This window comes from Canis aureus, chromosome 6 (assembly GCF_053574225.1).
Source record: "Canis aureus isolate CA01 chromosome 6, VMU_Caureus_v.1.0, whole genome shotgun sequence".
Lineage (NCBI taxonomy): Eukaryota > Metazoa > Chordata > Mammalia > Carnivora > Canidae > Canis > Canis aureus.
In genome coordinates, this window is record NC_135616.1 from 80,039,162 (window position 1) to 80,060,997 (window position 21,836).

Sequence of the window (21,836 nt, forward strand, 5' to 3'; positions counted from 1 at the left end):
CCCCCTTAGAGCCTCGTTCCTTGTGTTTGGTCTGTGGATGAGAAGCGCAGGCACCTGGGGCCTGGAGGATGCAGCAGGTGCACTGCCGCTGGAGCCGGGTGCCTCCCGGCCTGGACGGGAGGGGGGGCGTCATCCGGACACGGCTCGCCCGCGGGGTGGGGGTGTCCAGGTGTCCTTCCCCGGGGAGGGTGTGAGGCCGCAGCAGCAGCCCCTGGACAGCCGTCCCCAGGGAGGTCCCGGAGTCGGCCAGCTGCACTCCCTCAGGGCTGCAAGGAGCCCCAGAAACTTTCCTCAGACTCAGGCCTTGCAAGGCCCCAGGGCATCGGGTCGTGGGAGCCTGCGCCCCTCCGGGAGCTGGGCCGGGCCCTCCACTTCCTGCGGGGCTCATATGCCTGGAGGAGGAAGACCAGGTGCTTCGCTGCAGCCAGACTCGATTTCCTCCCCGCTTGAAGACTGGTTATTTAACACCGTGGCCGTGACCCTCCAGCTTAGATGCGGTCCGCGGGCTGCCCCCTGCGCTGCACTCCTGCCCTCTGCTTTCAAGCACTCGCGGGCTCCATGCGGGGGAGCAGGGCCGGGCAGGGAGCACAGTGGGCGGGGAGGCCGGGCTGGGCCGCGGGCGTCACCCCGCAGAGCCTTCCCGCCCCCCAGGACAGCACCCAACCGAACGTGTTCACCCTTTGGGGACAAAACAAGCCACACGAGCCAAAGACGGGGACAGGCGTGACACCGAGTGACCGCTCTGTTACTTGTGCAACAGAGGATGAGGCCGCGGGGCCCGGTCCCTGAAACCCACGCCCTGGACGGGCGTCCCTCCAGGGACGCTGGGCCACCCAGGGATCCCAAAAACCTCATTTGATTCAAACAAGTCGCAGGGTTTCTTTGACGACACGTTGGTCTTTCTCGCCCTTTCCTCGGGCGACAGGAGCTGCAGGGGCCAGACTTGGAATGGGAGGGATCCAAAAGGACGACCCAGTCCAGTCCTTTCTCACGTCAGGGCCTCTCTGCTCCAATACCTCGGGTGGCAAGTCACGCGCAGCTCACGCAGCTGCAGAGCCGCCCCGCCGCCCCCTCCAGGCGCCCCCCCCAAGATCGGCCCCTCACCCGGGAAGGCCTGATGGCTACATATCCGGGCTCTGGAGTCAGACAAACTGGTCAAGTTCTGCCCCGTCGTACTCCGGCTGGAGACCTCGGGCAAGCCACTTAACATCCGCGAGCCTCAGTTTCCTCATCTGCCCAACGGGTCCAGTCCTGCTTCATGCACTGCGGGAGGTTACTGAGACCACGAGGACGAGGATTCGCCGGCCTGGTGCAGCCCGGAGCCGGGTCGGGGGCCTCAGGCCTCACCGTTACATCCGCATGGCCGCTGACGGTGCACCCGACGGTGGACGCCTCCGTCCTCTTCCGTCCACGTGGGCTCCCCGTGAGCAGGACCACGTATTGCTGCCCCCACGTCGTCTGCACTTGCCCGAGGCCCTGCAGACGGGCGCTGCTGCAGCCCACGGGCCCTCAGCCCACCTCTCGGTCACCTACTGCAGCTTCCCCACATGCGTCGGCACAGCAGGTGCAGCGCGAGCCCTTGGCCCGAGTCAGTCCCCTGGGGCCTCTGACGGTTCAGGCAGCGGCCTCCAGCACCCACAGTCCCTGTTCACGTCCTCTGAACACAGTCCGGCTCCCTGCTCCGTCACAGAGGGGCCCTTCCTGGGGCGCCGGGCGGCTCCGTCCGCTGCCATCACTCTCTTGGTTTTGGCTCAGGTGGTCATGTCGGGGTCACAGGGTCGAGCCCCGCATCGGGCTCCACACTGGGCATGGAGCCTGCCTGAGGTTCTCTCCCTCTGCCCCTCAACCCCAGCTCGTGCTCGCTTGCTCGCTCTCTAAAAAGCAAAAAGATGTTCTTCCCAGCTCATGGTGTTTGCAGCCACACCCGGAACGACAGTGGGGGACCGGGGGCTCCTGGGGAGGCAGCCCCGCCCCGTGTCTGAGCCGCCCGGCGGACGAGGCTGTGTGGGGGGGGGGGCGCGGCGGGACGCGACAGGCTGACTCAGAGCTCGAGGCGGCCAGCCTCCCACGCAACGTTTGCTGGGAAGAGCAGCCCGGCAGATAGTGGCTAGTGGGCCCGGAGCTGCACGGTCGCTCCCGAGAGTGGAGCAGACGAGCAGGACCGTGGGGACAGCCTGCGGGGAGTGGTGTACATTGGGGTGACTGCTTGAACGGCCGGCCCTTTGGATAAACATGGAGCTGGACGGTCCCCAGCCTGCGGCCCCCCAGCCCCCCTGGCCTCCGGGCCCCCAAGCCACTTTGCGGTCTTGCCTCTCAGATGACCTGGATCTGGACGAGCTACAGCTGGACACGGAGGACACCCGGCCACGCCCTAGCGTGCAGTGCAGCCCCGCTCCAGGTGAGACGGGCATGGGGGGCGGGTGGTGGGGGGGACGGGGAAGGCACAGCCAGCTACCTCCGTGAGGTGCCAGGCCAGCCCCCTACGGCTGTGACCATGGTTCAGGCACCGTCGCTGCCTAAGCACCCACATCCCGTGGGCTGCGCAGGCTCCTCTGGTGGTTCCTGGGGAGGGAGCTGCAGGTCTGCCCTTGGTGGCGGGTGCTGCAGGGTGTGGGGTGTGCGGTGCGGGGGAGCCAAGCAGCCTGCCCAGACGAACCCAGAGAAGGAGAAAGCGCCTCCCGGTGGAGGGAGCCCCAGGAAGGTGCTGTTGGCAGGTGCACAGGGTGGCGGCTGGGGCGCTCCCTCAGGCGGCCTCGCAGAGCCCTCGGGCCCTGCTGCGCAGAGAGGCCACGGCATCCCACCTGGGGGCCCGTCCAGCCCTTGGGGGTGGGGGGTGGGGGGGGAAGCGGCCTGGAGTCCAGCCTGAGGCCACCCTGCTGTGAGGGAAGGACGAGAATCCCCTTCCCTGTGATGCAGGGCGGCCAGCTGCTGAGCCAGGAAGCCGCTCAGCATTGACAGTGCTAGCGGGGCGCCTGGGGGCGCAGGGCCGGACAGGGGTGCCTCCCAGGATCGAGGCCGCATTGGGGTCCCTGCAGGGAGCCTGCCTCGGCCTCTCTGGGTCTCTCATGAGTAGATAAATAAAATCCTAAAAAAAAAAAAAGAATAAAGTGCTAGCCACGCCCCCTCCCCCAGGCAGTAGTGTGTTGCTTAAGCCAGGAGGGAGCTGTTGGGGGAACAGAAAGCGGGGCACAGTGTGTTTCCCCGCGATGGGGAGGGTGTGTGCCTGCGTGTGCCCCGCCTGCTGCCTCCCCTCTGGTTCCAGTGCCCTCCCCGACCCCACCCCCCACGCCCTCCCAATGATCCCCCCCACCCTCCCCATCGACCCCCTCCCCACGACCCCCCCCCCCCCCCCCCCGAGCGTTGGCGGCGCACCTCCTGGTGCCAGCGCAGAGCAAGGGCAGTGGGGCCTCACAGAAGCAGGTGGGTCCCCTTCTCCCATGGAAGCCCACCAGCCTTGGCGGCCGCGGGACCTCACACCACAAACCAAAGACCAGGACGAGGGAACGAGGAGGCTCCCTCCCAAAGGCGAAGTCCACTCGCTCTCGCTTTAGAAGCGGGTGGTCTGGACCGTCCAACAAGTGACGGGACATCCGTGTAGACCAGCTCCCAGCAGGCAGCCACGGAAAACATGCCCTGCAGGAAGATGAAGATTCGGGGAAGTGCGCACGATGAAATTTTTTAACTTGAAAAGCGGGAGTTAAAAACTATGTATGGAAAATCCCAATTCAGTTTAACAACATGTATTTTTTTTTTGTATTTTTTTTTAAATGGAGACACTAAAATGAGTTCTTTCAGAGAGGCGGGATGATAAGCAGTTTTAATTTTTCCATGTTGTATTTTTCAAACTTCCTACAACGTATTTTCAAACTTTTTTCCATCTATTATATGGTAGTTGGGAGAAAATACATTTAAAAAGTAATTCCTGGGACGCCCGGGGGGCTCACCGGTTGAGCGTCTGCCTCCAGCTCAGGGCGTGACCCCAGGGTCCCGGGATCGAGTCCCGTGTCGGGCTCCCCGCATGGAGCCTGCTTCTCCCTCTGCCTGGGTCTCCGCCTCTCCCTGTGTCTCTCATGAATAAATAAATAAAATCTTAACAACAAAAAGAAGTAGTTCCCACAAAAGCCTCCCAAGTTCCCAAGCTACTGGAAATACATTGCAGGACAGGAGTCCGAAGCCAAAGGAAATGAAGACATCATGCGTCCAAAGTCACCGGGTGATTTGAGGACAGAACCTGAGGGGGGAGACGGAAAACAGCACGATCTCACCCATTTGTGCAAAACCAGGTTGGAAAAACCCAGAGTCGTCTGCATTTTAATGCACTTACTGTGCTTTTCTTCCCAAATAGTGATGGCGGCCGGTTCCCGTCCCGGGGCAGGGACGGCCCGGCCCGACGCCGCGTGGCCAGGCTTGCGCACGGGGGTCCTTCGTGGCTCGCTGGGCACGGGCTGGGCTGGGCCCCCCGCAGCCACTCGTGCCTCCCGCCAGCCGCGCCCGCTCCGATGCCCCTCCTGACCTCTAACGGCTTCGGCCTTGGAGAGAGCGCCTTGCTGAGCGCGTGCCTGCCCTGGCTTCGTGTGCTGCCCACTCGCACTTTAGTACAGATACATTTAGTACACGTACAGATGGGCCGACCGCGTGTTTCCATTTGCCCCTCGGAAGAGCTGGGGTGCCCCCGCTACCCCCGCCCACCTGGGGGTTCCCAGGGGCCAGGTCAGCCTCCGTCAGCCGGGGCTCCCTAAGGACGCGGGCCGTGTCCCCGCGCCCCAGGGCCCCGTGTCACGCAGCCTGCCGGAGGGTAACGTCCAATCGTGTCTCCCGCAGGCCCCTTCAAGCCGTGCGAGCACCTCTTCGAGAGCTGGGGCGTCCGGCTGGCCGTGTGGGCCATCGTGCTGCTGTCCGTGCTGTGCAACGGGCTGCTGCTGCTGAGCGTGTTCGCGGGCGGCCCGGGCCCCCTGCCCCCGGTCAAGTTTGTCGTCGGGGCGATCGCCGGAGCCAACGCCGTGAGCGGCCTCTCCTGCGGCCTCCTGGCCTCCGTCGACGCCCTGACCTTCGGCCAGTTCGCCCAGTACGGAGCGCGCTGGGAGACGGGGCTGGGCTGCCGGGCCACGGGCTTCCTGGCGGTGCTGGGGTCCGAGGCCTCGGTGCTGCTGCTCACCCTGGCCGCCGTGCAGTGCAGCGTGGCCGTGTCGTGCGTCCGGGCCTACGGGAAGGCGCCCGCCCTGAGCAGCGTTCGCGCGGGGGCCCTGGGCTGCCTGCTGCTGGCCGGGCTGGCGGCCGCCCTGCCCCTCACGTCCGTGGGCGAGTACGGGGCGTCCCCGCTGTGCCTGCCCTACGCGCCCCCCGAGGGCCGGCCGGCCGCCCTGGGCTTCGCCGTGGCGCTGGTGATGATGAACTGCCTGTGCTTCCTGCTGGTGGCTGCTGCCTACATCAAGCTCTACTGCGACCTGCCGCGGGCCGACCTGGAGGCCGTGTGGGACTGCGCCATGGTGCGCCACGTGGCCTGGCTCATCTTTGCCGACGGGCTCCTCTACTGCCCTGTGGCCTTCCTCAGCTTCGCCTCCATGCTGGGCCTCTTCCCTGTCACCCCTGAGGCCGTCAAGTCCGTGCTCCTGGTGGTCCTGCCCCTGCCTGCCTGCCTCAACCCCCTGCTATACCTGCTGTTCAACCCCCACTTCCGGGACGACCTGCGGCGGCTCTGGCCCTGCGCGGGGACCCCGGGGCCCCTTGCCTATGCTGCTGCCAGCGAGCTGGAGAAGAGCTCCTGTGACTCCACCCAGGCCCTGGTGGCCTTCTCTGATGTGGATCTCATTCTGGACACTTCTGAGGCTGGCCGCCCCCCCGGCCTGGAGCCCTACGGCTTCCCGTCAGTGACCCTCCTCTCCGGTCAGCAGCTGGGGAGCCCCAGGTCGGAGGGCAGCCACTTTGCAGAGCCAGAGGGAGCCCACTTTGGGAGCCCACCAGCCTCCGTGGATGGAGAACTGCGGCTCAGGGCCGAGGGAGCCACACCCGCGGGTGGGGGCTCGTCAGCGGGCAGGGCCTTGCAGCCCGCGGGCCCAGCCTTTGCCTCACACTTATAGATGTCCGTCCTGGCTCCTCGCCCCCTCTTCCCTTCCCCGTCCTCCCAGCCGTGAGTGACGGCTGCTTGTGTGATAAACTCACCAGACATGTGATCCGCAGCGGGACGGCCCAGCGCCCGAGCCGCGGCTGCAGCGGTCTCCTCTGTGCGTGGCCGCGGCTGGCGTGTGCCTCCTGGCCTGGCTTCCCGTGGCCTCCCCTGGCCATCGTCCCTGCCCTGCCGGAGGCCGTGGGCTGGAGATCTCAAATCTGTCTTCTTGAGGGAAACGAGGAAAGCACAAAACAGTATAGGGGGGTGGGGTGCCGAGCGGGTCAGGGGTTGGGGGGCAACGGGCAGGGGCACCTTTCGGAGAGAGACCTATAGGTGACCTGCCGGGGCACTTGGGCATCTGCCCTTTGACTCGCGGAACAGACCGCGCTCGGCGTCCTGTTAATCTCGAGCTGGGCCGTGCAACAGGACGTGGCCGAGTCAGCCGGGAAGCTCCGACGCGTTCCATCCCCCTCTTAGCCGTTCGCGGGGCACGTTAGCAGAGCAGAGCCCGCGGGGAGTCCGGCAGCCGCGCAGGCCGTCGAATGTTGTTTAATCCACCGCCCCGGATTATTTGACAGCAGCTTTCGGTTTGTCTGGTTGGTTCTCATGGGGCATCTGCCAGGGCCTCCCAGAGTCAACGGCGCTCTGTCGCAGGGCGCCTTCGCGGCCCTCGTCGGGCCACCCCCTGCTGCTACGGGGACATCTCAAGCTGCCGCCCTTCCTGGAAACCCTGATGCGGGCGGTTCCACCAGGGACTTGAGGATCCCGTCGGGTACTTGAGGATCCCGTCTGCCAGAGGAGACTGCACGCCCTACCCTCTGGGTCCTCCAGGTCCCCCCGGGAAGGGAGGTCTCCTGCCCTCGCTGGAGAGGGCGTCCCTGGGGCCCTGCAGGGGACGCGCCGGGAAGCCCATGGCAGCCTGGCCTCCTGGCTCCACCGCGTGCCCGTCGTCTGCTCCCGCCATGGCCTGGCCCCTGCTCTGCACCCTGGGCCTGCCACCTCGTGGAGCAGTGGCACAGGAGCCTCGGCCAGCAGCCTCGGGGTATCTGCGTTGCACATACTGCTTTGTAGGAAGCGTCACAGGGCCACGGGCGCCCGGGCGCCCCAGAGAAGCACGACCTCCTGCCCTACGGTTTACAAGTGCCTCCAGGTGGCCCGGCGCTCACACCCCAGACACGCACGCCCTCCATGCCAGGGTGAGGGGGGAGACCCGGGACATTCTCGAAGACACGAGAAGGGAACCCAAGGCTCAGGAAAGGGGCCCCGCCATTAAGACAACTGAGAAGGTCCTTGCGCCTGCCCCGAGCATCTTCTCCCCTGCCTGCCCCCCCCCCCCCCGCCCCGTCCCCGCTCTCTCAGGGCCCAGGGGAAATCCTGACATGAGTCCAAGGGCCGCATGCTGCAGCGGAGGCAGAGGGCGGGTGGCGCTTGCCCATTTCTCTGTCTGACCACGGAGCCGCCCGGACGCTTCCCGGCTCCGAAGCAAAGGGTGCTGAGCTTGACCTCAGGGTCCTGGCCCAGGGACTGTGCACCCGCTGGATGTGAGGAGCAACTTGTTTCACGGGAGGCGAGTCTGCTCTGCTTTGGGAACCGGGAGCCGGTGACTGTCACGAGGAAAGTTCTCCGAGGTGCCCTAAGGATGACAGCATTGGTGTGATTTGTTGGGATCGCAGGTCACCAGGCTCCTCCGCACGGCCACCCCCCGCCCCATGGGATCATTTCCCCCTGGAGTCGGAGCCAGTGTTACGTGGGATGTGGAGCGAGGTGGCCTTGTGTGGGAGGTTGAGGAGTCGTGGGAACAGACCCCCGCAGGTGGCCTCTTGTGTGCAAAGGGCCTGTTGGCTGCAAGCTCTGGGGTGGCACCGCCGTCATTTCTTCCTAAAGATCCAGGCATTTGCCAAGCCTGGCCCTCCTGGGGCGGAGCAGGGGCGTGCGGGCAGTGGCGGCGTTTGCCGGGACTTGGTTTCATGATTCGGAAAGCCTCGTCCATGTGGCACATTCACCCGAAAGCAGGTGGCGAAGTAGTTTCATTGTTCCTGGCTTCCTAGCGAGGCCGTGTGTCCCTCTTCGGTCATCCCTGGTCATCCCTAGAGGACATGCAAGTTTCATATGCCTTTGACAACACACAAAGTCAAACGCCAAATAATCCAGCGCATGTGAAATCTTCCAGAACGGTGTCACGCAAAGGGCCATGGTGGTGTCGATGCTGGAACCGCTGTGCCCTGCCCGCCAGGGTCTCCTTGCAGACCCACGTGCGGAGGAGAACCTTCTGGACCAGGCCGCGGCCTTGACAGCACCTCTGTGCACAGCAGGAGCAAAACTTAATCCAGGGCTGAGACTTGAAGACCATGGACTGACCGTCCCCTGGCCTCCCTCTCCCCGTTTCTTGCTCCCCAACCCCCTTCCGATGCTCCTTTTCCGGGAAGACTGCGAGGTCTAAGGACGACGGGAGGCGGAGGAGGGAGAGTTGCGGGCCGCAGGGGCCTGAGTACTGAGGGTGGCGGGAGCCGCTAGGGCCCGTGGTCCCCCCTGCACCACCTCTTCCAAGGCCTCTGCCCGGGAGCAAGCTGCCCGCCCGCCCTGCGGCCCCGTCCCTGGGGGCCTGGCCCAGGCCCTCCGCAGCTGTGTGAAGAGTGAGACGCGTCCAGATGTAAATGTTTGGAGTCTTCTGTATAATAAAGCGCCAGCGACGTATCACGTGCGTCCCTCAGCTCTTTTCCGTGGCCACCCGGGAGCTCTGCGGGGCGCAGCGGGGGGCGGGTGCTGGGTGCCCCGGGACGGCGGCGGGGCCGGGGTCAGTGAGCCCCGAGCGCACCGGCAGTGGACTGCCTCTGTGGGCCGTGATGCAGGAGGCTCCCTAGGAGTCTGGTGTTTGAATACGTGGTACAGTCGCATGGTTCCAATAAAGTATATCTGCTCCACAGTCCCCGCCGGCCCGCTTCAGCCCTCACTGGTCACCAGTTAGACGTTTCTTACGTGTCTGCCCAGAGTTGCTTCCTGCACACACCAGGTGCGTGTGTCCTTGCTCCCCTCCGGCCGGGTTGCCAACCACATGCTGCTTCTGCCCCTCACCGACCCGCAGAGCTCAGACATCCTTATCAGTATAGAATGTGCGCGCGCTCTCTCGCTCTCTCGCGCTCTCTCGCTCTCTCAGTATCTCATACCTCCTAACACAGATGTGGCCTAACTTTATCCCCCACCCCCCCGCCATGGAAATGTGGTTTGCTTGATCTTTTGCTTCTACAAACACTGTGACAAGTAACGGGGGAGGCACATCATTTATACACGTGCGTCTGTAAGATGCATTACCAGGCGTGCCAGCGCTGGATCGAAAGAGAGTTCTAGATCGTGTTCCTTAAGTAGTGGAGCCAGACGTGTGGGCGCCGTGGTGCGCTGGGTGGGCGCACAAGGACTCCAGGGCATCTGGGCCTCGGGGGCACAGGGACGGGTGTGTGGGGCCTCAGGGGTGCTGGGACTGGGGGGCTTGGGGGCGTGGGGGGGCAACAGGTGTGTGCGGGGCCTCGGGGGCACAGGGATGGGTGTGCGGGGCCTCCGGGGCGCGGGGACTGGGGGCGCGGGGACTGGGGGCCTCGGGGGCGCAGGGTGGGGGACAGGTGTGCGTGGGCCTCGGAGGCACCGGGCCTGGGGGGCTCAGGGGCACTGGGGCTGCGGGGCCTGGGAGCCACGTGAACCCGCACCGCTCGGCCTCCGGGCGCCTCCCCCGCCGCACTCCCTGCAGCCCCGCCACGTGGGCCTGGACACTGCCCTGGGCCGCCCTGGGTGCTCCCTGACCGCGTGGCGGCCATGGAAGGCAGCAGCCCTTGCAGGAGGAGACCCTGAGGTGGGACGGGAGCCCTGTGCCCACAGGGCGTCGGGGCATCACTGCCCCGCAGAGGCGCTGATGTTAACAACAACGACGATGGGCGTCTGGGGTAATAGCATCTTCCCCGACCTCACGGCTTCCTCCAGCTCGTGGCTGTGCCCACGGCCCGGACCCGGGGCTCCTCCGGCCTCTACGCACCCTCAGCTTCCTTGGCCCCAGAGCCACGCCGCCCTCCCTCCACGAGGTCGCACCCGAGGCCGGCTCCCGCGTGGGCCCGGGGCGCAGGTGTGGGCAGTCCTCTGATGGGGCCGCGGACAGGTGTGGTCGTCGCAGCTGGCCTCTGGCAGTGGACGGCTCGCGGGGTCCACAGGGGACCCCGTCATGGGGTCAGCCCTTCCCACAGAGCCTCGCACAGGAGGTGTTCAGTTTACCTGGGGGGGTCACAAAGGTAACATATCAGGTGGGGTGGGGAGAATGTAAAGGGCAGGTGACAAGGTAGCCGAGGCCACCTCACCTGTGTCATCACGAAGCCTGACACCAGCGAGCTCTGTCCTTGGATCCCACAGGTAGTTTGAGAAGCACAGGATGGCCAGATATCAGCACCTGGAGACACGTGAGGCCAGGTAAGCTCCCTCCTATTTTGTAGAGGAGGAAACCGAAGGAGAGGAGCTGCCCATTGGCCCGCAGCTACTCTCGGGGAAGTGAGGAGACAGAGGCTTCAATACTGGAGCAGCGTCCATACGGTCATGGGCAATCCGCGGAGGGAAGCCTAGACTTTCCCCCCCGAAGGGGCCACTTCACCACCTGACCCTGTTGGGGCGAGTGCCCCAGACACAGCGCCCAGGTCGGCAGAGAGCCTAGCAGATGAGTCGGAACTTAGGACCACCACCACCAGCACCTCCTCCCGTCCCCAAGAGGAAATTGCCTCTGATGGGAGGTTTGGGAGAAGGATCCGTCGGCAGGGCCTCTCCTGAGGCCGGGTGGCAAGGTCCTGGTTAAAGGATGTAGACCGTGGGAGGAACGGGCTGTAGTCCAGTGAGGCTGCGGGGTCAGGGGGAAAGGCAGGCACGTGACGGGGAGAAGCCTGGAGCAGGGCTGGGAGGGACACTGGACAGCCTGTCATCCTCGACGGGGACTGAGAGCTGGAGCCAGGGATGGGCACTCGGTGGGGCCGTGGCGGGAGCCAGGGCAACTTGCCAAGAAGCCAGGAGACAGTGGGGAGTGTTGCTTGTGGGCAGAGCCCGTCTGCGTCCCTCACCCCGGGCCCACCCGGCCTCTCCCGGGCTTCCCTGGCAGCCCCGGGCAGGACTCTGGGCCGGGAGCAGGTTCGGAAGCCGCAGCCCCCTCCCCCCTCTGCTTTCCCTCCCTCGGGCCCCCTCGACCTAAACAGGATAGCCTGGGCATGGGGGCCACATGCTGATGGAAAAATACACACTTGGCTGGAAAAGGAGCTTTATTTGTGTGTGTTGAATTCCCACAGCAGCCGAAGGATAAATCGCTAGTCCCCAGCCTTCGCTTAGAGACTGCCCACTAGGTGGGTGGTAAAATCTGGTCTTATTTAGATAGCTTTTGGGGAGAGGTGGGGAGAGAGAATGGGGGCAGCAGGAGAGGGGAGCTTGGAATCTGCAATGTTTATATGATCAGTCACGGATGTCATCTCTCCTCTTTAATTAGGGGTTTGTAGCTGGGAAGCGGCTCAGCTCATCCTAGGAGCGGGGCAGACTGCGTAGGCAAGGGCGCAGAACCACTCTTTGGGGCCTAACTGTGCTCGCACCCCTGTGTGTCCATCCCCAGGCCCCAGCTAAGCACCCAGGAATGTCAGCACTGTGCCAGGCCCTGTCCTGGGCGCTGCGTGCATTATCTTGGTCAATCCTTTTTTTTTTTTTTTTTCTTTTTTTTTACGTTTATTTATTTATTTATTTATTTTATGATAGTCACAGAGAGAGAGAGAGAGAGAGAGGCAGAGACATAGGCAGAGGGAGAAGCAGGCTCCATGCACTGGGAGCCCGACGTGGGATTCGATCCCGGATCTCCAGGATCGCGCCCTGGACCAAAGGCAGGCGCCAAACCGCTGCGCCACCCAGGGATCCCTATCTTGGTCAATCCTTACGGCCACCTCCTGAGCTAGGTGCTACCATTATCCCCATTCTGTGGGAGAAATCCAAAGCCCAGGAAGATTGAGTAGCATAATGGGGCACAGAGCTGGTAAGCACCCCTGCAGGGGCTGGTCTGTGGGCTCTTTGACCCCGGTGTCCATGCTTTTAACTCTTTCCCGGCGTTCCTGGGGCTGGAGGTAGGGACCTAGGCTTTCTTCATTCCCATTTTCTGTCATTTCTGTTCTCTAGCCCAAGTCCTCTGTATTTGCCAAGTCAGAGATGGACAGATGAGTTCTAATCATTTTTGGCTCTGTTTTTCTTACAATTAGAAGTTTCTTGCTGCCCCTAGAGCCCCAGCACTTGGAATCAGAGAATGTTCACACAACGGACACGTTTTCTGATAGGTACAAATGGTATGAATAGAGTCAATCAGGGTAATGGGCTACAGGCTGGGGTGCCCGGGACTTGAGGTGCTCCTTTAGGATGGGTTAGACAAGGACTTTCTGGGGCAGCTCCATTCGAGCCGAGACCATCATGGACAATGTAGAAATCCCCAAAGGAATGAGCTAGGTGTGTTCAGGAGCTTGGAAGTGGCTTGTGTGGCTGGAGTGTGCTGGATGGGGGTAGATGGTTTGCTGTAAGGATGGATGGATCAAGCAGGGCTCGATCAGGGTCTTCTGGCCCAGGGAAGGAGACTGGATTTTTTTTTTTTCCTAATTGGAAAAGGAAGCCATTTGGAGGGGTTTTAAGGAGGGAAGTGAAATCTGGCTTTTACATCATCAAAAGATTATTCTCGCTGCCATGGGAAGCGTGGACTGTGGAGGGTCAAGGCTGGAAGCAAGGCGATGGGGTAAGGCTGCGACTACAGTACAAGGCAGAGGAGATGGCTTCAACTAGCGTTAGAAGAGGAAGTGGCCGGTGGAGCTGCCCAGACCTGGTGAGGGGTCAGTTGTGTTGGAGGTTTGGCCCATATGAGGGGCTCCTTCCCTACAACTATTCCAAGTCCGTCTTCTCTTTCATGTCTGGCTTCTGACCCTGCTCCGTCAGCACATGGCATTTCCTTGACCACAGCGACTGGCTTCAGGGTGGTCCAATTACAGGAGCTTGTGCTCTGCGGCCTGCTGGGTATGAATTAGAAAGTCCTGAATTACATAGTCCTGACTGCTGCTGGGAGTCACTCTGGATGGGGAGTATGGTTACTCCGGATGGCAGGTGGAAAGACTGACATCTTGGTATCGCTGGGCCTCTGAATACACCAAGCCAGATGCTCATCCTACCCCTTCCATTTATTCCATTAGAACTTCCTTGTCGTATTGTCAGCAGTCTGAGTTGGATTTCACTCACAACTGAAGGCATCTCAACTGATACACTGGGTTATCCAGGAAACCCCAAATCTGGCTTAAATATGTATCAGCACAGGACAAAAGACTGGAATAAAATCATTTCTGGGCCTTAAGAAGAAAACTAATTTTGAGAAATGGGTTCAAGGATTCTGGAGAAGTTGGAAGTTGACGAAGTGGGGGAAACAAAATAAATTTGTATTTTCAGTTTATGCCATCATGTCGTTACTGGATTATGTAAATTCACACTTCTTGTTTTGTTTGCCTCGTGTCCAATACCACCCGTGTTCTGCGGCAGGCTGTGTGAGTGAGGATACAAGATAACTGACTCATAGGTGGATGAGTGGAAACTGCCTGTTCAGAGATGTACCCAGTGCCCGGCCTAGATATACAATCACTGCACTGCGATAAAACTGCTACCCTGGGATATGGACAGGGACATTACAGTCTTTGTTTTTCTACCCAGGACGGACTCCTAATATCTACGTTCCTCAGAAAGTCTTTCACTGAGCATGGGCAGCCTCTTTCCACTTCAACGGATTTCTGCTCGAATCTGCTTTCTCTGCCATCTCAATAGAATAATAAAGTCCAAGTAGATTATAAAATCGTGATTATAAAAACCTGAATTGGAGATTCAAATTTGGGGGATCCCTGGGTGGTGCAGCGGTTTGGCGCCTGCCTTTGGCCCAGGGCGCGATCCGGGAGACCCTGAATCGAATCCCACGTCGGGCTCCCAGTGCATGGAGCCTGCTTCTCCCTCTGCCTGTGTCTCTGCCTCTCTCTCTGTGACTATCATAAATAAATAAAAATTAAAAAAAAAAAAGATTTAAAAAGATTCAAATTTGGCACCTGTCAAGAGTAGTACTTGCCATGAAATGAGGCTAGAGATAGAAATGGATTACAAAAATCCCTATTCATGTCTGATTTTTTTCACCATTATATTCTCAAACACTAGCACAATACTTGATACATAACAAGTAGTCAATAAATATTTATTACCATAGTAATTCTGATCAGCTATGTAAATCACAAAAAGTGAAAACTGAAAAAAAAAAGTACATATTACCTTATTCCATTGTTTTTGTTTTTGTTTTTTTTTAAGATTTTATTTATTTATTCATGAGAGACAGAGGCAGAGGGAGAAGCAGGCTCCATGCAGGGAGCCTGATGCGGGACTCGATCCCGGGACCCCAGGATCACATCCTGAGCTGAAGGCAGGCGCTAAACCACTGAGCCACCCAGGCGTCCCCCACATTCTGTTAAAACTTCCGCAAACCTAGAATCCCTAAAAGCCTAGTGGTAACTGAATTGTTTCCAACAGCTATTTTACATCTACGTCAAACATTCAATGTCCCTAGTGATGTTAGTGAGTTGGCAAAATAAAAGACAACAATTCCAAATATTTTAACATTCTTACTATCTAGCTTTCTGGACAGTTTGCTCCCAGAAACACATTCAGGATAAACACACACTCAACAATAAGTGGTTATTTATTTTTCAGGTTTAAAAGATTTCAAAATACGTATGTACAAGCTAAATAAAACAAACTACCCTCCAGAGAATCAATGTAGAACAGAATACATAAGTACACAAGGTCTGTTTCATAGGATATGAAAAGTGATAATGTCATCAAATACAAAGAAAAATATTCAAGAAAGATAGGCAACTTAGACCATCTTAACAAAGAATATATTAACTATGACCAGGACAAGCCCCTAAGCATCAGGGCAAAATTTCTTTTCTATGCTTCCCAGGGGCCTGGCTTTCCTTTTCTGTGCTGTGTTGCATACTCCCGAGTCACCAGCCTCCGGTAGATCATCAGGCATCTCTTCCTCATCAGCCTAAAAAGGAGCAGACACGGTAAAATGTAAGGTTCACACTAACACCAGGATGGAGAACAAAGTGCTGTAATACTATTTCCAAGTACTTCTTTGTTGCCTGTTGTATAGGATATTCCCTTCAAAAGCATCTTCCTCAATCTTTCTATGTTTTAAATTTTTATTTCTTTTCACAAGTAACTGCTACTTAATGCAACCTGAAGGATGTTATAACTCAGCAAGAACCAGCATATGCAAATCCTTGTCTTCCTAGCATTTGTAATGTTGAATGAGGAAGCTCTGTCCACTTAAGCTGGGGAGATTTTCCTGCTCCTTTCTATGAACGATCCCGTAAGATACGTTAGTTTTCCCCTCTCTCCTATAACCTCTCTCATTCTTGATTCCTGCAATAGTCCCTTCTCGGTGTTAAACAAGAAAACTGAGAGACTCGGAGCTACTTCTCAGCTCTCCCTGCTAACCTCAAGAATATAAAAAAAGATTAAGCAGATGATGCCTGCCCTCTAGTGTTGTCAACAAATGACAACTGTTAGGAAATCGCTCCTGCTGGTTGAGCTGCTAGGCTATTTTGTTGGATAACTATTTAGAAAGTTGTCATAGGTGAAAAAGACCAATCAGCTACTCTAGAGTACAGTACAAATTTGGCAAAGTTAATAACCACTTACACATGTACAGATAAATACACTTTTAATGGACTAACGGCAGTAGCACAATCAGAACTGTACAATTACCGTACCTCCTGTTTCTGTCTTGCATGCTTCTCTGTCCACTGCCTGGCATTCTTGAGGAAGACTGGCTTATTGTATTTAAATTCGGAGGACTGAGAAGAAATCAAAGAGTCAATGGAGAGAAAAATGATTTTCAGTGGTTACGTTGCAGCTACCCTCACAAACGAAAAGTCAGAGGTATGAAGAAAGGAGGACCTGTGCTGCAGAGGAAAAGAGGACACTTACTATGTCTGCCATGAGCGGGTCATCAGGGTTGGGTTCCGACATGAGCAGCTGAATAGAAGTCAACACAGTTGCAATGTTGAGAGATGGTCTCCAGGCACCCTATACACAGACAGATAAGCAGCTGCTTTTGTATTACTAAGAATGTGATGCTCAAATGCTGTGTCCACCTTTGACCCTCCGCTCACCTTTGGTGGCAATTTGAGAACATCCAGACAAATCCTCCCGGCAGAATCAATGTTTGGATGATAGATGGGAGTCAGAAATCGGATCTGAGGAGGTTCAAAGGGGTACCTTTGAAAGCATAGGACAATAGGGAATTTTTATTAAAGTATTGCTTCATCATACACATTACAAACAGCTTCCTGGTGACTAATCAGGAAGACAGCCTTTGAGAGGCAAACCTAGTCTCTCCTCAAATTTTTATTATGAAACTTACAAACAATAGAAAAGTTGAAATAATAGCATTAAAAACACTCCTGTACCCACCACCTAGATCAACCACTTTAAACCTCTAAATACTTCAGCACATATCTCCCAAGAGAAAAGTCATTCTCCTATATGTATCAGCAATATTATCAGTATACCTATGAAAAAATTAAAAATTTATTCCAGTATCATTTGCTCTTTAGATTTCATTTGCCCCCCACCCAGTTTTTTTTTAGATAGGTTCTGAAAAACAGGATCCAATTAAGATTTATACATTGCATTTGTTTTTTTTTTTTAAGATTTATTCATCCGAGAGAGAGAGAGAGAGAGAGAGAGAGAGAGCACGAGCGCGTGCATGCGAGAGAGCGCGTCCATGTGTGGGGGGGAGGGGTAAGAGAGGGAGAATCTTAAACAGACCCCACCCCCACCCCCACCCCGATGAGCACAGAGCCCATGTAGGGCTCAATCCCACAACCCTGGGATCATGACCTGAGCCAAAATCAAGAGTCAGACACTTAACCAACTGAACCACCCTGGCGCCCCCCCCAATGCATTCAGTTATTATGCTTTTTTAGTGAGACACAAACCTTGGAAAATTTCCAGTCTATTTTCTGAACTGACATATCACATGATTATTAAGCTACTTTAACAAGTTTGGCCAGCATCTGACCTGGTGAATAGACATCTACATATTGACAGTTACACATTCATTTTTTCCTTTCCCCATTCTGCACAAAACCACAACTACAACTCACCTGATGAGAACTAGAGGAGACCTGAATTAACAGAGAGATAGAAAGTAGACTGGTGGTTGCCAGGTGCTGGGGGAAGGGGAGCAAGTTACTGTTGAATGGGTATGGAGTTTCAGTCTGGGAATATGAAGGTTTTGGGGATGGACTATGGTGACAGGTGCATACAGTACAACTGTACTTAATTCCACTGAAACAAACACTTAAAAAAATGGTTTAGATTATCAATTTTATGTGTCTCTTAGCAATGTAGAAAAGAGGGGCCTTAGATATGATCTAGTCCATATTTAGAGATGGAATTTGAACTCCAGCGAGATTAAACTAACTTGCCCAAGGTCACATTAGATCATGGTAAGACTAGGATTAAAACCTAGGACCTTTAACTCCTACATTTAACACTCTACTACATTACTCTATCTTCCAATAATCATATTTTACCCTCTAAGTTTAGAATCTAATTCACACTGGGTGCCTGGGTGGCTCAGTCCATTAAGCGTGCAACTCGATTTCCGCTCAGGTCATGACCTGATCAGCTATCTTGATTTTGGATCAGGGTCGTTGAGATCAAGCCCCACACTGGGCGTAGAGCCCCACACTGGGCGTAGAGCCTGCTTAAGATTCTCTCTTTTCCCTCTGCCCCTGCCCCACTCTGCATGTGCTCTCTCTCTGAAGCAAAACAAAACAAAAACTAATGCACACTAACCTCTCAGGAATGGTAACTTCCAGCTTGAAAACACCTTTTTCGTAAGGTGTGTCAGCCGCACCTAATATTTCTTAAAAGAAGAAAAGAAGAAATGAAGAGGTAATCGGATGATGTGAATGACCACACCAAACAGTACTAACAAAGTCTGAGGTCCTAAAGAAAAGCTGGGTCCAGGACAAGAAGTCTCTCAGGGCTTTCACAAGCTCTCATGCAATGCACTAATGTACCCCAAAAGCTGACGGTGTCAAACAAAAGACAAGATTAAAACAGAAGTTGTACAATACTGACCACAAGTCAGATAGAAGCTACAGACTTGTTTTGTCTGTGCCACAGCATTCTAATTATTTATGTTTCCTGCTGGCCTCACAGTCATTTGAGAGGGTCATCTTTAGTCTAAACACTCCTTCAGAGCTGATGCCCAAAATCTCAGCTACAAATCAACAAAAGGTATAATAAAAGGTCAAAGAAGAAACATCAAGCAAACCTTTTATACAAGCAAACAAATTAGGTTTAGAAGGACAGTATGGGGGCAGCCCCAGTGGCTCAGTGGTTTAGCGCCACCTTCAGCCCAGGGCGTGATCCTGGAGATCTGGGATCAAGTCCCACATCGGGCTCCCGGCATGGAGCCTGCTTCTCCCTCTGCCTGTGTCTCTGCCTCTCTCTCTCTTTCTCTCTCTCTCATGAATAAATAAATAAAATCTTTAAAAAATAAAAAAAATAAAAAAAAAGAAGGACAGTATGGCACTCTGACCTTGCCACCGTTCCCCTACTTTAGAATATACAAAGGTTTAGATTTCAGCATAATCTTTAATAGGGTCGTCATAGGCACGACATGATACCTACGAGCTCGCAGATCGTCCATTTGGTCGTTATCTTGCCAGCAAGTGATGCCTGGGGGTGGCTCTGTGGCTAACAAGTTCAGCTCTCTCTTTAGACGTGAAGCTCTCTGCATGGTCCCCAAGTAGAAGGAACACACGCTGTTCACTGTACCGCACTAGAAGCTGGTTGGGATTCACTAGGGAGAAAAGGGGCAACCGTGAAATAGGCAGCAATGGTAACTTGAGTTTTTAGCACATGGCTTCAATTTAGTGAAAAACAAAACACATTCTTCATATTAATCCCTATTCTGAGAAAGGAATCTGAGTTTTTCCCATTTCCTTCCTGCTATCTATTCAAGCAAATTTTCAAGATAAAGGGTAAAAAATGCAAAACGTTCTACAAACAATAAAAACACTACAAGTTTTCAATTAATGTCTGTTTCCACTGATAAATTACAAACTCACGAAGTGGAGCCGGGCTCTAATTTTGCTCCCCACTGCATCCTCACTATGCCTGGCATAGAAAGGGCTTAACAGATATTAGCTGTGGAAGGGAGTCTATACATGCTTTGTGAGAAGGGAATGAAAATGATGGAAACAGTCTCACTCTGAGATATTTCTAAGTGAATGCTACATGTCTGAGGTTCTCTCTTCCACATCCTCCCGATTCTTTAGAATTTCCAATCCTTTTCCCACCAACATTCAAATATGCTCAATATCTCTCTCATCTAAAACACCCACACCGACACACACACTCAACACCCTTCGTAATTCTAGTTCTCCCTCTAGCTGCTGCTCAAAGGACACTGATCTTTTTTTTTTTTTTGAATTTTATTTATTTATTCATGAGAGACACAGAGAGAGAGGCAGAGACACAGGCAGAGGGAGAAGCAGGCTCCATGCAGGGAGCCCGACGTGGGACTCAATCCTGGGACCCCAGGGTCAGGCCCTGGGCCAAAGGTAGGCACTAAACCACTGAGCCACCTAGGTGCCCTGACACCGATCTTTTGATATTATGAGTTACGTATACTACCTCCCAGTCTGTGGCTTTGTCTTTCCACTTTATTCGTATCTTTTGACAGACACACAACTATTAACTTTAACATAATCTTAAAATCTTTTCCTTTACACTTACGTTTTCATGTATTAATTTTCCTTACCTCCAAACTTAGGTATTTGCCTACATCTTCTAAATGTTTTACAAACGTAAGTCTTTAATGTAGTAGGAATTGATTTTTGTGCATAGCGTGAGGCAGAGGTCAATTCTGGATCTTTTCCTCCATAGGAATAAGCGACTCTCCTTAGTCCTTTTTATTGGAAGGGCCATCCTTTCCCCACTGATACGGTCATAAACTAAAATTTGCATATATGTGTGTGTGGATCTGTTTCAGGATTCTTCCATTTGTTCCACTGCTCACAACTGAATTATCTTTGAGCCAATACCTCACTGTTTGAATTAACTGTAGCTTATTTTTTTTTAATTTTTATTTATTTATGATAGTCACAGAGAGAGAGAGAGGCAGAGACATAGGCAGAAGGAGAAGCAGGCTCCATGCACCGGGAGCCCGACGTGGGACTCGATCCCGGGTCTCCAGGATCGCTCCCTGGGCCAAAGGCAGGGGCCAAACCGCTGCGCCACCCAGGGATCCCTAACTGTAGCTTATTAATAAGCCTTGATATACCTGAGTTCCTCCACCTTATTCTTTTTCTTCCGGAATGTCTTGGTTATTCTTGATCCTCTGCTCTTCCGCGTATGTTTTAGAATCACCCCCTAAAATACATACATACATCTCAGGATCTGGTTCTCAGTTTTGTGAACTTAAATTCAACTTGGCAGGAAACGCAGACTCGGTGGGGCTTAGATGTGATTTATTCCAGGCTCGTTCACAAAGACTTAAATATTAAAAGACCGAGTTATTAACTTGTACAACTACAGTAAAATTTTTAATTTTAATCCCATACATTCCCGTTTAGCTATTTCTACCTGGGATGCCCGGTGTGTGTGTGTGGGCTGAGCACCTGCCTGCAGCCCAGGGCGTGACCACAGGGTCCTGAGATCGAGTCCCGCATCCACTCCCTGCATGGAGCCTGCTTCTCCCTCTGCCTGTGTCTCTGCCCCCCTCTCTCTCGGTGTCTCATGAATAAAAAAATAAATAAATAAAATCTTTTAAAAACAGCACACTGTGAAAGAGACAGACTGTAGCAATCTTTCAAGTCCGTCCAGATGCCCTAGGCGTGGGCCCGTAAGACCATCGTTTTTGGAGGCCAGCGCTTCCCTGGATAACTAGCCTCGAGGTGCAGGGCTGTGCACTGCTCTTCTCCGTCCGCGGATCCTGAGAAGGCGACCACAGGCGGGGGGGGGGGGGGGGGGGGGGGGCGGGGGGTCCCCGGCCCAGGTCTCCCGCCAACACGGCCGGCGGGGGGCGCTCGCGGGCGGGCCCCTCCGCGGTCCAGCCCCAGCCTGCGCCCTGGAAGCGCCCCCCCCTCCCCCCCACCCCGGGACGCTGCCCGGTCTCTCCCCCTTCACCCCTGCAGACGCCGCGGGCTGCCCCTCCCCCCCGGGGACGCTGCCCAACCCTCAGCCCGGGGTGCTTTTTTTTCCTCTTTTTTAAGATTCTATTCATTCACTTGCAAGAGACGCAGGCCGGGACCGGGGGCGGGGGGCAGGCTCCCCGCGGGGGCCCGACGCGGGGCTCGACCCCGCGACCCCGGGTCGCGCCCGCGGAGCCCCGCCCCTCCCCCCCAGGTCCCCTCCGATCACGGGCACCCGGAGCTGTTAATCCCCGCCGGCGGCTCCTCCGCGCGCGGCTAAAGGCCCCGGGGCGGCGCACGCTTTACCTCCCTCCCGTCTCCACCTCGGGATGGACGGCGCCCGCCGGGGGGGCCCCGCGCCCGCCGCCCCCCCGCAGCTTCCGCTCACCTGCGCGCCTCGCCTCCCGCCTCCCGCCTCCCAACGCACCGCGCGCGCCACGGCGGTTGGCGTCGCC

At 56.0% G+C, this 21,836-nt stretch overlaps 2 protein-coding genes across 12 annotated transcripts in view; one reads left to right on the forward strand and one right to left on the reverse strand.

Moving 5' to 3' along the window:
• LGR6 (leucine rich repeat containing G protein-coupled receptor 6) overlaps nucleotides 1-8,803 on the forward strand; it is a 104,797-nt gene extending 95,994 nt beyond the window's left edge. For both annotated transcript variants that reach the window (XM_077902475.1, XM_077902476.1), the window contains 2 exons: nucleotides 2,318-2,398; nucleotides 4,822-8,803. In XM_077902475.1, the coding sequence (XP_077758601.1) occupies nucleotides 2,318-2,398; nucleotides 4,822-6,077 (1,337 nt within the window). In that variant the 3' untranslated portion in view covers nucleotides 6,078-8,803. The remainder of the gene's footprint in view (nucleotides 1-2,317; nucleotides 2,399-4,821) is intronic.
• Nucleotides 8,804-14,819: 6,016 nt separating this feature from the next.
• Nucleotides 14,820-21,836, reverse strand: UBE2T (ubiquitin conjugating enzyme E2 T). Of its 10 annotated transcripts, none has more exons than XM_077902491.1 (8): nucleotides 21,770-21,834; nucleotides 20,532-20,620; nucleotides 18,875-19,046; nucleotides 18,032-18,092; nucleotides 16,339-16,444; nucleotides 16,154-16,252; nucleotides 15,937-16,020; nucleotides 14,820-15,206 (listed from the first exon to the last, which is right to left on the reverse strand). In XM_077902491.1, the coding sequence occupies exons 3-8, from the start codon at nucleotides 18,981-18,983 to the stop codon at nucleotides 15,081-15,083; spliced, it is 585 nt and encodes a 194-aa protein (XP_077758617.1). In that variant the 5' UTR covers nucleotides 18,984-19,046; nucleotides 20,532-20,620; nucleotides 21,770-21,834; the 3' UTR covers nucleotides 14,820-15,080. The 10 variants fall into 10 exon arrangements, with proteins under 10 accessions (XP_077758617.1, XP_077758609.1, XP_077758610.1 ...); XM_077902483.1 differs by having other exon boundaries at nucleotides 18,032-18,101; XM_077902484.1 differs by lacking the exon at nucleotides 21,770-21,834 and adding an exon at nucleotides 21,688-21,726 and having other exon boundaries at nucleotides 18,032-18,101.

What these genes read in the sequence shown, in the direction of transcription:
- UBE2T (XM_077902490.1), bottom strand. Translation starts at nt 18,983, where the DNA reads ATGCAGAGAGCTTCACGTCTAAAGAGAGAGCTGAACTTGTTAGCCACA. An exon ending in AATGGACGATCTGCGAGCTC is followed by an intron (nt 18,102 to 18,874) that starts GTAGGTATCATG and finishes TCTTCTTTTAAG; the next exon opens with AAATATTAGGTGCGGCTGAC. An exon ending in ATGCAAGACAGAAACAGGAG is followed by an intron (nt 15,207 to 15,936) that starts GTACGGTAATTG and finishes GCTCCTTTTTAG; the next exon opens with GCTGATGAGGAAGAGATGCC.